Source organism: Actinia tenebrosa, unplaced genomic scaffold, assembly GCF_029948245.1.
Source record: "Actinia tenebrosa isolate PJP-AT-01 unplaced genomic scaffold, QUT_ActTen_1.0 PGA_scaffold17__23_contigs__length_9995812, whole genome shotgun sequence".
In the NCBI taxonomy this organism is placed as follows: domain Eukaryota; kingdom Metazoa; phylum Cnidaria; class Anthozoa; order Actiniaria; family Actiniidae; genus Actinia; species Actinia tenebrosa.
In genome coordinates, this window is record NW_028292577.1 from 2,861,489 (window position 1) to 2,875,348 (window position 13,860).

At 36.2% G+C, this 13,860-nt stretch overlaps 2 protein-coding genes across 3 annotated transcripts in view; one reads left to right on the forward strand and one right to left on the reverse strand.

The window, feature by feature from the left end:
* LOC116289550 (polycystin-1-like protein 2) overlaps positions 1-7,293 on the forward strand; it is a 38,617-nt gene extending 31,324 nt beyond the window's left edge. The window contains exons 17-18 of the mRNA XM_089032003.1: positions 3,880-4,048; positions 5,115-7,293. Coding sequence (XP_088888129.1) covers positions 3,880-4,048; positions 5,115-7,201 — 2,256 coding nt within the window. The 3' untranslated portion in view covers positions 7,202-7,293. The remainder of the gene's footprint in view (positions 1-3,879; positions 4,049-5,114) is intronic.
* Positions 7,294-12,895: 5,602 nt separating this feature from the next.
* The window catches only part of LOC116304366 (putative ATP-dependent RNA helicase DHX40), a 37,520-nt gene continuing 36,555 nt past the window's right edge, over positions 12,896-13,860 (reverse strand). For both annotated transcript variants that reach the window (XM_089031639.1, XM_089031640.1), the window contains 2 exons: positions 13,468-13,633; positions 12,896-13,060 (listed from right to left, as the gene is read on the reverse strand). In XM_089031639.1, coding sequence (XP_088887765.1) covers positions 12,957-13,060; positions 13,468-13,633 — 270 coding nt within the window. In that variant the 3' untranslated portion in view covers positions 12,896-12,956. The remainder of the gene's footprint in view (positions 13,061-13,467; positions 13,634-13,860) is intronic.

Here is a 13,860-nt window from a genome sequence, read left to right on the forward strand (position 1 = left end):
GTTTCCTCTTATTGACCATACATTTTGTTATTGCATTGTCAAAGTAGTATTTCGGCTTCGCCTTGTGGATCCACACTACTTTGACAATGCGATGACGCAATATATCTTCAATAAGTGGACAGACACATTAAAAACTGATTTCAATTTGTTGAGGATATGCTTTCAAAAATTGGATGGAAGTCCTTGCTGTTTTAATAAGTATGAATATATCGTATAAATAACCTATTTTCAATCGTTTTGCCATGGGATTCAAGTAAAATCTATTATCTGACTTGGGAATTTTAATGAATTTCACTCTTGAAATTCAACGTGGAATTCCCTTGTCAGCAAATGAATTTTAATATAAAATTGACTTCGTTGACTGCTGTTGCAAACGATTCGTAACGGCATAGAAAGTAAACTTTTATGAGTGTAACATTCTTTTAGGCGTTGTTGACATGATTGTAATGAGTGCATGTCGAGTTTGAAATAAACCGGTACATGGTAACATTGTAACATGGTAACATGCCAGCATGGTAACATGGTAACATGGTAACGTGGTAACATGGTAACATGGTAACATGGTAACATGGTAACATGGTAACATGGTAACATGGTAACATGGTAACATGGTAACGTGGTAACATGGTAACGTGGTAACGTGGTAACGTGGTAACATGGTAACATGGTAACGTGGTAACGTGGTAACGTGGTAACATGGTAACATGGTAACGTGGTAACATGGTAACATGGTAACATGGTAACATGGTAACATGGTAACATGGTAACATGGTAACATGGTAACATGGTAACATGGTAACATGGTAACATGGTAACATGGTAACATATTAAAATGGTAACATGCCCAGAGCATTCAAATATAGCCGGCTCCAAAAGGCAACTATACCTTTAATTAACTCTACCTTTAATTAACTTCATTTACCCATGTCATTGAAAGTTTTAAAAAAAATACAGCATGGAAGGGAATCCCGAATCGACAAAAAAAGTTAATTTTGAAATCTGGAATCCGACATTTGGAATTCGGAATCCAGTTCATGGGATCAGCAATCCACTTTATTTGGAATCCAATGCATTGTATAAGATCTGGCATCAAGTGCGGCAAAAGGTAAGCCGAACACAAGTCTCGTTTTTATGTCGAGGGTCGAGTGTGGAGCGTACCAGGTCTAGAGTACGATAGTCTGTGTGGGTGAAAAATGTCCCCAATTAGTTCGAATGACCTAGAAAGACTAGACACTAATATAAAGAGATTCATTTATTTATTTTTGTTTTTAACATTTTCTTCCGTAATTCGTACACCCAAGGGTAGAACGCCTAAATTGCCGTCAGGTTCGAAGTCCATACGACGCCTCAACTCTTCGGAAGTCTCGCGAGTATGGCACAGTGGAATCTTTTTTTCTTTCTTTAATTTTTTACATAAATAATTATTATTAATGATGAAAAAATTTATTTTCTTAAAGGGAATCCCGAATTTCGAATCCAATAAAATTAATTTTGGAATCCGGCCCATGGAAACCGTAATTCAGCTAATGGAACCTGGGATCCAGTATCATTTCGCATTACATCCCAGTTACACCGGCTCGATTTATTTAACATAATATCAACAAAAGCTGATTTACAACATGGGCGTACATTTAAAATCCTAACATTATAACATAAATGCTACTGTGGTGTCCTTATTTAGTGGGCAACCCCTATATTTACTGACACAGAAATAAAGTTATTATTATTATTATTATTATTATTATTATTATTATTATTATAGTACACTCAACAAAATTACTCGACTCTGATTGGTCGAGAGGAGTACAATTATAGCGTTTATTGTACTCCTCTGGAGTACCGAATTAAGTCGCTATGGCAACACGGCCAAAATAATGTCAAAACAATTATTTTCTATCATTTTGTACTTAAAAAACATAAATAAAATTTTAAAGTCGTAAGAACTAATCTTTTTTATGCATTTCAGTTGCACGATGGACTGAAAATCGGCCACCAAATAGATAAAGATGAACGGCGTCGCTTCGCATTTTTTACTGAAATTTTGTTGAGTGAACTATAAACAGGAAATCGCACGATCTTCTCGTACAATTTGGAATTAATAGACACTCGTAATGTTTTGAAAGTTCTTTAATTGCACTCGCCTAAAGGCTCGCGCAATTACAAGAACTTTCAAAACATTACTCGTGTCTATTAATTTCCAAATTGTACTCGAGATCGTGCGATTTCCTATACTTATTATTACTATTATCATCATCATTAGTATATATGTAATAGGACTCCATGCTGTCCAATTAAGAAATAATTGGACAAGGAATATTCCAAGGACTGACAAAATTGGATGAGGCCGTAGGCCGAGTCCAATTTGGCAGTCAGATAAATTATATATTATATAGCTGCCTAATTAATCCCATATCAACAAGACCTGTCCAATTAAGAAAATAATTGGACAGTTACCTATATGGGATTAATGAGAAGCTGTATAATTATTATAATTATTACTAATATTGATTATAATTATTATATTATTATAATTATTATATTATTATTATCATTATTATTATTATTATTACAGTGATATTCATTCGTTGGCGATGGAATTTCACGTTGAATTTCACTAGAAAACCGATATCGCAGGAATCGCGAAGCGATGAGTGTGATACCGGTTTTCGAGTGAAAATTCTGTGCAATTCCGTAGTCAAAAATAAATTTTACTTGAATCCCATAGCAAAAAGATCAAAAATATACTTATTAATACGATATATTTATGCTTATTAAAACAGCGAGGGCTACCTGTATCTTCACATGATTCAGCTTTTTAAATGTCTTCAATTTTAATTCAAATTTCGGGAACTTATCTTTTATTTCATTAAGTAGCTATCTTCATTTGTTTCTTGTTAAGTGGTTTTTGCGCTTATTTCAAGGGCGCCAGGTCAGACGGATTGGGTTTTAGATGTATGTGTGATTGTTTCAGTTATTCTAATTGAATTGATATTTGTTTGTTTCTAAATAGATACTAAATAGTGTTCACCTATCTTTAAAAATAAACGTCCGTTCCAACCAACGGTCTTTCTGGTTTGAATCAGCCGTACGATATGAATATGTTTACCACGTCCACCAACGGTCTTTCTGGTTTGAATCAGCCGTACGATATGAATATATTTACCAAGTCCACCAACGGTCTTTCTGGTTTGAATCAGCTGTACGTACGCTCTGAGTATTTACCGCTGCACTATCCTTGCCAAGCAGCGCCGGCGTCGCTTCGTTAGCGATTACTCCTTTAATAAGTTAATCAAATTTAACGAAGCGACGCCGGCGGATGGAAAGGACAATTATTTTTAAAGATAAGTGAACACTATTTAGTATCCACTTAGAAACAAACATATATCAATTCAATTAGAAATCTACGAATAACTGAAACAATCACACATATTTAAAACCCAATCCGTCTGTCCTGGCGCCCTTGCTTATTTGGTGTTTTGATGGGAAATAATATACAAAAATTAAGATTTAATTTAACGCGAAGTCCCTGATTTTGCATGCGATTCAGCTTCAAAAAGGCGATTCCACGTGAAATATACCCGCTTGTATACGTCATCTCTAGCCAATCAGCGCGAGCATTTTCGACTACCTATGGGATTTTTATGGAAGATACTTAAGTTATCGAAGGAATTTAAAATCAAATTGAGCAAAGTTTTTTTTCGCTAAAGAACTGTATGTGTCCAGCCTGATAACGAGGGTCGCCGGGCATCCCATGCCAGCCTCGCGAATGCTTTGGTATTTCAGACTGACCAGTCTCGTTTTTAAAACCCTTGACCTTGCCAGGATCGATACTTTGATCACTTAGTACATTTTAATGGAAGTTTGCATTCTTTTTTTTAGCTAACGACGTCAGAAAAATACTGGGAATGGATCAAAACGCAATATGCTGAAAGCGCTTATGCAGGCCAGTGGTACAATAGTGCACCTGAACCAAAAGAAGTGTACATTGGAAATAAAAGGTCAATTCTTATAGGAATGCCTCGAATTCGCCAACTTAGAATCAAACCAGGTATTGGTATAACTAGTCAATACTCCATTTTGGAGTTCTATTTTTGCTCAGTGTTATCCTTTGTTCAGTGTGTTAAAAGTAAACAGTCCGCATGAACCAAATTTAAATCAACTTTTAGTGTTCCTTACTATAAAATGGGCCTTAATAAAAGAATAAGAGCACCATCGATGCTAAGGCTGATCAAACGCGACGTCGAAATATAGGGATATTATATTAGAGTTAAATTAAGTACCGAGAACGGTAGCCTGCGTTGCATTCGTAATTTTCTTCTTAAAGTACGTCTGCAAATCAGCACGATTAATATATAATAGATTCTGATTGGCTCTCTGTGATATTCATTCCTACACGAACTCTCATTGGATAATATAACAACAACAACATAAATGCAAAAGGTAAAGGTAATTTGTTTTACTTGGATAACGCGGGGAGTGGTTGCCCAAATCTCCCGAGCCAGGGACTCATGTTTAATGCGCTCGAAGGTGCGCCCTCCACCCCCTCTAACTATCAGTGCTCCTTTTAACGGGTATTTAAAACTAACTAAAGCTACACAGAACAGAGAGAAGTCGAAACAGACGTGGAGTTACTGAGGATTGAACTTTGGACCTCTAGCTCTGAAGTCCGCGCACTAACCAACTGAGCTACGCCCTAAACATCCTAAACATCAAAACACACGAAATTTGGAATTTGTGCTGTCGAATAGTCGAAAAAAGATTACGAATAGAGGGAAAGCAAAAATATAAGTTTTTGATGTGTTATATCTCAGCCCAATTTCAATCAAAATCAACCAAATTTAGTAGTATACAAGAATACTGCAAAGTTTGAATGACAATCATCAAATACTTTTAGAGATATGCTGTAATGTTGAAGGAAACTGAGTTGAGAATGACGGCATCAACCTCCTAATTAGCATAAACGTAAAACTTGAATCTCTCTCGAACCAAGAATGCTAACGAGAAAATGAAAATGCCAGTTTCGAATTCCTTCTTTTGTAAAGTACTTTAACATGTGTCGCAATGAAACACATTTCACTCTTCATTTACGGTTATATATTTTTTTCATGTTTTAGAAAGCTGTGTCATTCCCAAGAAAGCAAAAACTATTACCTCTACTTGCTACGGCAGATATTCTTTTAAAGAAGAAGAAAAAAACCCATTATTTCTTCCTGGATGGATACCTTTCCATAACGAAGACGGTCTTAAATCATGGACCAATGTATCTCAGCTATGTCCAAAACCATGGCGTTACAGTGCAGCCAATGTGGATTTGCCCTCTTGGGGTTACTTTCACACATACAGTAGAGGAGGTTACTCAGCAGATTTGGGATATAATAACGAAACCGCTAATTTTGTCACAAGTCCCTTACGCACGAATAAGTGGATTGATCCGAGAACTCGGGCATTACTGCTCGAATTATCAATATTCAATCCCAGCACGAATCAGTTAAGTGCGATAACATTATATTATGAAGCTCTTCCTACAACATTTGGACACCCCTTTCAAGTAGTCGAAACAATTGCCCTTTATGGAACGGAATCTGCTTCATACGATTTTTTTCTAATAAGCAAGTTACTGTTTATATTCCTCGTAATATTTTACTTGGCACGCGAGGCAAGAAAGGCATTCAAAATGAAACGGAATTACTTCAATAGTTTTTGGAACTTGCTTGAAATAATTCAAGTGCTTGTCGCATGTAGTGTTGTGGTTTGTTACGTCATCAAAGAAAAGATGCTTCTGGAAGCCGTTCAACACGTAAAAGAAAACCCCTACTTGACAGTGAACTTTCAGCCTGCCCTCGCATGGAAGAACGCTGAAGATGCTGCACTTTCATTGGCTGTCTTTATTGCAACCGTAAAAATTCTACGTATGCTACGTTTTAATCCTCACATAATCATCTTTTCCGCTTCCTTAAAATCTGCCAGAGAAACTCTTCTTGTCTACTCGGTCATCCTTTTTGTCGTCATGGTTTCATTTGCCTTGGTTGGATGTTTAACTTTAGGTAGTTCAATGTATCAGTATCACACTATGTTACAGGCTTTTTATTCACAGCTATTGAAGTCACTTGGGGCAAAAATGGACTTGGATACAATGAGGAATAACCTTCCAATCCTAGGTCCCCTCTTTGGCTTTGGCTACAAAGTGCTGATGACATTCTTATTTGTAAATTTTTACATATCTGTTCTAAATGATTCTTATACAGAAGTGAAGTCAAACACAGACACAAACTCAAAAGAATTCGAAATGTCAGATTTTATACTAGAACGGCTAAAGGAAATAATTTTTGCCAAATCTTATACAATTAACCCCCAAGAGGAAGAAAGTCCTAAAACCAATGACACTACAACTCAAAAAAATTTAGATGCGGTAGAACCAGCCCTTATAAAAATTGGAAAAGAAGCGTCGAAACAGGCACATCCAGATGCAAGAAGCAGGGATAGAAACGTTAGTTTCAATGTTCCGCCTGAAGGATGTGGGCTTGCCTCAGGGAAAACTACTTTAAAGGAACAAAAGGCTAATAGTGGCACAGAAGATGGTTTAGGAAGAGCAAAACAAAATACGTACAGAATGCGAAGGGCCCTGAGGCACAAGAAAGAAAAACATCTTTGTTATTTTCTTGAAAAGACATCAAGCGTCGATGCCAATGAAATGGAGAAACGAACAAACGCACACCAAAATTTAAAGCAGAAAGGTACATCATACGAAAAAGAAATGTATCGAGACCTCGAGGGAAAATGTGCCGAGATTAAGGGGCGAACGAATTCATTGAGAAAAGAAGAAAAAGCGGAAGACATGGAGTTCATCCAACTTTTATTATGCCTTTTGTCAAAACATCTCGTTCAGTCCGTTCAAACAATGCCACTAAGCGGAAATGTTTCAGAGATCCAAGAGGAAATGGAAGGTTACAGCCCTGATTGGGTCAGCAGTTCAAGCTCATGCAGCGAGCATTCCGTTGAATATGAAAATTGGGAGACATATGAAAGTGACACTGAACTAATACAAGAAGAGCTGTGGGGAAGTACTTCAAATCTACTAAGGAATTTGATCCTCCGGAAAAAAACTATTCCAGAACATTTGAGATTTAAGAACACCTTGCAAAATGAAGATCATGTCTCTAGCACTAGCATAACAACGAAAAAACAACCTTGGCGACCATAAGGGCAAACAATACCTCTTGTCAGTCAAAATAAGAGAAAGCAATTGCCTGCTTTATCTCTGACTGTAATAGTATGAGATTTTCTATCACAATAATAATGATAATAATAATAATAATAATAATTATTATTATTATTATTATTATTATTATTATTATTATATTTTATTCATATAGCGCCCTTTCCTAAAATGTCCAAAAGCGCTTTACAAACAAATAATAGTTAATAATAACAATATCTGTAATATCAAAATCAAAAAACTATGTAATCTAAAAGTCAATAAGATTTAACGAATGATCAATGAAAAGCTTTGCGAAATAAATATGTTTTGAGATAACTCTTGAAAATATTTAAAGATGTACTACATTTAATTTGCAGTGGCAAGGCATTCCAAAGCATTGGAGGAGAAATAGAAAAAGCGCGGTATCCATAAGACTTTAGATTATAATTTGAAACCTTGAGTAACCTCTTAGAACCAGATCTCAAACAGCGTTGAGGAGCATAAGACTCAAGTAAATCGCAGAGATACTTTGGCGCAATACCATGGATAACTTTATACGTAAAAAGAAGAATTCTAAATTCGATACGCTGCTCAATCGGCAACCAATGCAGCTGTACTAAAATGGGTGTGATATGCTGAGATTTGCGTGATAAGGTAACCAGCCTGGCAGCAGTGTTTTGTACATACTGCAGCCTCTGCAAAAGATGCTTCGGTAAACCAAAAAGTAAGGCATTACAATTATCTAACTTATTTGTAATGAAAGCGTGAATTGATATCTTAGTGGTTTCAATACTTAAAAATTTCCTTATGCGTGAAATGTTTCTAATAAAATAAAAAGCAGATTTTCAAATCTGAGTTATATGGCTGTCCAGAGATAAGGTATTATCGTAAATAACGCAAATGTTTCTTGCACACTCTGAAGGAGTGACAGAGGAACTAGCCACTTGCACTGCATGTACTGGTGGAGCCGGGCGGTGCTTAGCATGGAATATCAGGATTTCAGTTTTATCATCATTAAGCTTTAATTTGTTGTTCAGCATCCACATATCAATGTCTCGTACACATGCTTACACTTTCATGACTCGAGCTCGAGTTTGAGTTCGAGTTAGGTACCAGTTTACTTCGTTCGTTTTTGTGATCCTGCGACCATTACCACTGAGAACCACGTTGTTTCTCTGTCATGTCATATGGCGTCTTAAGTCCTTTTATAGTAAAGCACGAATAGCACACGAAGTACAAGTTGTGAATATCCGTATGTTTCGTCAACACAGAATTTTACAATTATTTTAATTTCAAGCATTAGGGTCTCATCACGCATCGTCATGGAAAGGATGTTAAACAATGACAAGAAAGATCATTACAACTACGTAACCATGGAATTGCGTGCGAAAATATTTATTTTATGGTAAATATTTATTATTTTCCTAAAGAGGAGGCAAGAAAGAGAAAGAGACAGAGAGAAACAGAGACAGAGAGAACGTTTGATTTTGTAGCATAAGCTGTAAAGCAGTTTTCTTAGGCTGCGTTCATTATTTATACCGCAGGGGGGGGGGGGGGGGGGGGGCAGAGGAAATTTCAAAAATACTCCAAAATTTCAAGATCCCCCCCACTTAATGTCAAAAAGAATTGTGCCCCCCCCCCCTCCTTTAGCAGGAAAAAAATTGTCCCCCCCCCCCCCCCCATATACTTAAATACAAACACTTCTTTGTCCTGATACCTACACATTCCTATGCAAGCCATTGCGATGACTGGTAACGAGAGCTTGCTATAGACTGTCTTCCTGATCGCGATACACACTGAACTGGATGAGGAATATCGGTTTCCATTTCCTCCTCTCTGACGACTATTTTTTTGAAAAGTTTTGAAACTTTTTTGGAAGGAACCAGTGAACAGCATTTAGGATGCTAGGTAGACTTTCGCAAAGTCCGCCGCCCGCTTTGTTTTTTGTTTGTTTGTTTTTTTTTCTGCTCGAAAGAACAGCTACGACACATCTTGGATGGCAAATTCAACATTGTTTTTGGTAGCCCTGTCTAAGCGCTGTTATAAACAGTCATCGATCCTTATTTCGCCGACTGAAAAACAATGTCAAAGCAGTCTTCATAGACGCCCCCGAAAGCCGATACTCCTGTATCAAATTCGGAAATGTCGGGAAACGTAAATGAATACCCTGCAAGTTCGACAAGTCGACCTCTCGCGACTTCGTCGCTCGCTCGCTGCGCTCGCAAGATTCTCGCTTCGCTCGAATTAAAAAACTCCAGGAAAACAAGAGAGGTCGACTTGGAGCAAGTCTAGATGCTAGGTTGTAAAACTTTTTATTTTATATCTCCTACGCGTTTCGTCTAACTCTCGGTACACTTCTTCAGGAAGTTTTACAATAAAAGTTTAAAGTCCTTTATTTAAAGATTAACTATCCTTATCTATGTATAGGAAGTAGGGCATGTTAAGGAAACACGTATACAGGACTCTATCAAGGGAGGAACATAGTTTACGGATGTTGAATAATTTTTAAATAATTTCGGGGGCGAAGTTTTAGCTATAACGTGTTTCCTTTACATGATAATGATGATGACAATAGTGATAGAATTGAAAATGATGATGATCAAGATTACAAAGTTATTTAAATAGTGGTGTACAATTATCCTGTTCATTAAATTTCTTGTTGAGTTTAATATGTTAGTTAATTAAATAGTCATTTGCTGTTGACAGAAAAATTAGCATTCCCCCTACCATTACAAAAATAATTTAATATCCCCCCTTGAACACCTGAAAAATTTTATGACCCCCCCCCAAAAATTTTCTCTGCCCCCCCCCCCCACCCCCACCCCCACCCCCTGCGGTATACATAATGAACGCAGCCTTATCAGTGGGAAACAGAATGTGGCTTGCAGTAAGACAGTGCCGTCAATGACGTGATGTTTATAAAAATATCGAAATTTTGTCGTAAGCGTGTAGTACTGTTCCGTTTTTAACTCGTGGATACGCGAAGCGTAGAAACGAGTTATTGTGAGGGGTGTGAATATGCAAATGTGTCACTCGCTCGCTCATTCACTAAGATGTTAGCAGATCGATAATTAAACGTTGATCTGTCGCCTTACGTCATCTGATTACGAACGTTACACGACACCCTTGGCAAGTACGAAACTCTTATGTAGTATAGATTACATTGGGTATTTATATGAGGAAATGAAGTGCTGATGAAACATGTGGGATGTTTCTAGCACTGTGGACCCACTGAGCATACGCATACTCGCACATAGTTTTCTCTTCGGAATATTTATACATCAAGGATAGATGCAAGTTGATGTAAAAATATACAATTAATGCCTGAACTAAAATCTTAATGAGTTAAACCTTTTTTGCTGATGCGTATTGAAGTGAACAGGAACGCTTAATATGTACAATCGTCAACATATTTAGATGTTTTCAAAAGACTCGTGGGTCGAGCGGATGCATCGAAAAAATAACAAAGAACTAAACAAAGTAGGTGTTAAAAGGAAAATAAAAGGACGACTTATCATCTTACCAGCAAGATCGAGTATTTGAAATATGAAATTGAACGAAATACCTTAAAACATTCGAATGTCAACAAGCATAAGAACACAGGAGGCCCAATCTTTAGAACGTCAACTAGTATCCACGAGTTCGCCAAAGGGCGGTTTGATTACAGTTTTCGCAGTCATAAAAAAAACTGCCCCACCCCTTGTGGGCTTCCTGTGATAGAAGCAAAATGTCAATAGCTGTTTGGCTTTTTCTTTGGCTTTCCTGTGGCAAAGCGAATATCCAATATGCATTTTATGATGTTTGCTCTTCGATGCAACTCATTTTCAGAATATATGTCAGAACAAAGTCTTCTCCTTGCTCTTTAAAGTCGCAATATTCATTTATACTATCACATCTAGACTCTGCCTGACACAACCTCCATAAGCCAGTTTATGAAATCAATTATGAAATCTCATAATACTTTCTTCAATTTCTTTTATCAATAGTATTTCTAAACTTGTTTGACTAAACTGGTAACTGAGCCGAACTCAGTCGGAAACTCGAACTCGAACTCGAACTCGGGTCGTAGTACGTAAATCTCTAACAATACAGTACAAGAGAATAAGTTTCTTTATTTATTACATCCATTTTGAAATCACAAGCAAATCCTGCAATCTGATTGGTTCCCTGCAGCAGTGATTTCAGCATAAATTGCACGATTTTGAGCTCTAAATTGCACGATTTTGCACATCAACTGATATGAACCAATCACAAGAGAGACGTCATTTTCTAGCCAATTATATCAAGGAATCCATCTGAGTGTTGAGCTCACCGCTTCTTGCGAAAAAAAAAGCCACGGCTCAAAAAAAAATTTTCTGAAGAACGATTTACCGTCTAAAGTCTTAAGAAAAGACTTAAAAAGCCGTAAAAAGGACTTAAAAAGACCAACTGATCACTTAAAATCGTCAAAAGCATCTTTGTAAAGTAACTGCTTAAGTAAGTTGAAGATATTACAGTTAAAAGCAGTGGGGGAAAATGCAATCGGCATCTTTTGAATGTGACCTTTTGGCGATTGATCGTGGAAAGTGGTTTCCTTTTCAATCTTTAAAGCATAACAACACATCGAAAATACAGTCATTAAAAGAAGTTTTTCCTAAGAAGAAGATTTTTGCTGAGCTACGTGACTTCTTAAGGACAACCGAAGGACTAAACAACCTTTGATTTTTGCTGTTTTGTCGGCACAAGTGTGATCTAAACATGTTGAACAGAAATAGTAAAAATACAAGCAGTGAGCATTGGCTGTATGGACAACAGCCAGTTCATTACAACCCTTTTGGGCAGGATTGTCTTGCTATTTAATGTAAGTAAATTTTTCTTAATTTGTAAACCTTTTGGTCCGATATAAATTCATTTTAGTTTTGGGTTGAAAGTGTTGGTTTTCAAAATGAGAATCATTGCTCGATCAGTATAAACAAGTTCTCTTGACAGCATGTTTGAATCGACTGCTTTTAGATTGTAAGTCATGTCGGTTTAACTGGAAAAAACGTCTTTTTCGAAATAGATTTCAAAATGGATATAATAAAGTGGTAATTGAACTTCGTGTCGTGCAATTTTGGTCTGAAATCAAACTTGCAATTACAAATCGCACTCCCGCTACGCGGTCGTGCGATTTTGTAATCGCGCGTTTGATTTCAGACCAAATTGCACTCCACTCAGTTCAATTACCATTATTAATTGTGTTTATCTCAATAGCTAGTATCTAGTGGACTTACTGAGCAATAAGGATAACAAAATAGAATAACAAGCGCTCTAAAGGCGCATGTGTCTTCTGCAAAGCACAGAGATATATTACAGACATAACGTAAGTTTAAACTGAAGATAGGTAATAGGATTTAAGGCATTTTACTATTGGTATATTTGAAATGGGGAAAAAATTACTGAATATCGTATGTTGCTATCAATTGCCTATGTGGGGGTAAATTTTGCAATTTTAGATAATGAATAGGGTTGAATAAACAGGGATATGAGATGGGGGATCATTGGTTTGGATGATATGGTGTTATAAACAATATATTTATTGGTATGAAAGTATATTCTTGAGGAACACGATATCGAAAGATAGAAATCGGGAATCAGGGCAGTCTAGTATGACGGCGTTTGTCTTTGGTTGAGCAGGGTGTGGAAGTTTTTAAAATAGTAAGGCTCAAGAGAGACATATAAAAAAAAGATTCATTTTATTTGGAAGTATAAGGTATCAAATTAAAAGTGCTTTTGATACTTAGTCATATAAAGAAGACCGCACTCGCTTTCTCTCCAAATAACGTTGTCTTGCTGCCTCTATGGTATCACTTGTGCTTCTCTTAGCCAAACTAAGATGGTCTCCTAGCAACGAAACGAAGATATTTGTTCATTCAGTATACACATTAGTATCCGTGAAAAACATTTTAAGCAAAAAAAAAAAAAAAAAAAAAAAAAAATCGGTGTGGAAATGTAAAAAAGTCAACGGCAGCAACTTATCAGTAACATATAAGCAAAAATTGATGAGGACGATGGGGCAGCGGCGCCTCTTTCGTATTAAAAATTTTCGTATTTGTCTGAAATATCTCCTGAATCCCAAGAAATAGAATTTCTGGAAATCATATTTTAAAAATTTCCTTGTCAGGCAGTGGTGAGATTCGATCAATCCCCCCCCCCCCCTCCCCCCTACACACACACCTTCTCGAATTTCTTAATCTGCCCTGGGAAACACTGTTCACATATAAAAGGAAAGCGAATCTAATCAAATGTACCTTGAGCTGTGCCAGGACATTCCTTGTCTTTGTTTGTTTCGCTGCAAGCAGCGAACGACTTGGTATTTTCTTCTGATAGCTGATCTTCTCTTGTCCAACCCGATAAAATGTAAGCATTTGCTTCATGCAACCGAGGCATTAAATCCTTAATCCATTCATATCGTATCTAAAATTCAAACCCAATAAATAAATAAATAAATAAATAAATAAATAAATAAATAAATAAATAAATAAATAAATAAATAAATAAATAAATAAATAAATAAATAAATAAATAAATAAATTAAAAAAAAAAAAAAAAAAAAAAAAAAAAAAAAAAAAAAAAAAAAAAAAAAAAAAAAAAAAAAAAAACAAAACAAAGCAAAAACAAAAAACAAAAAAAAAAAAAAACAA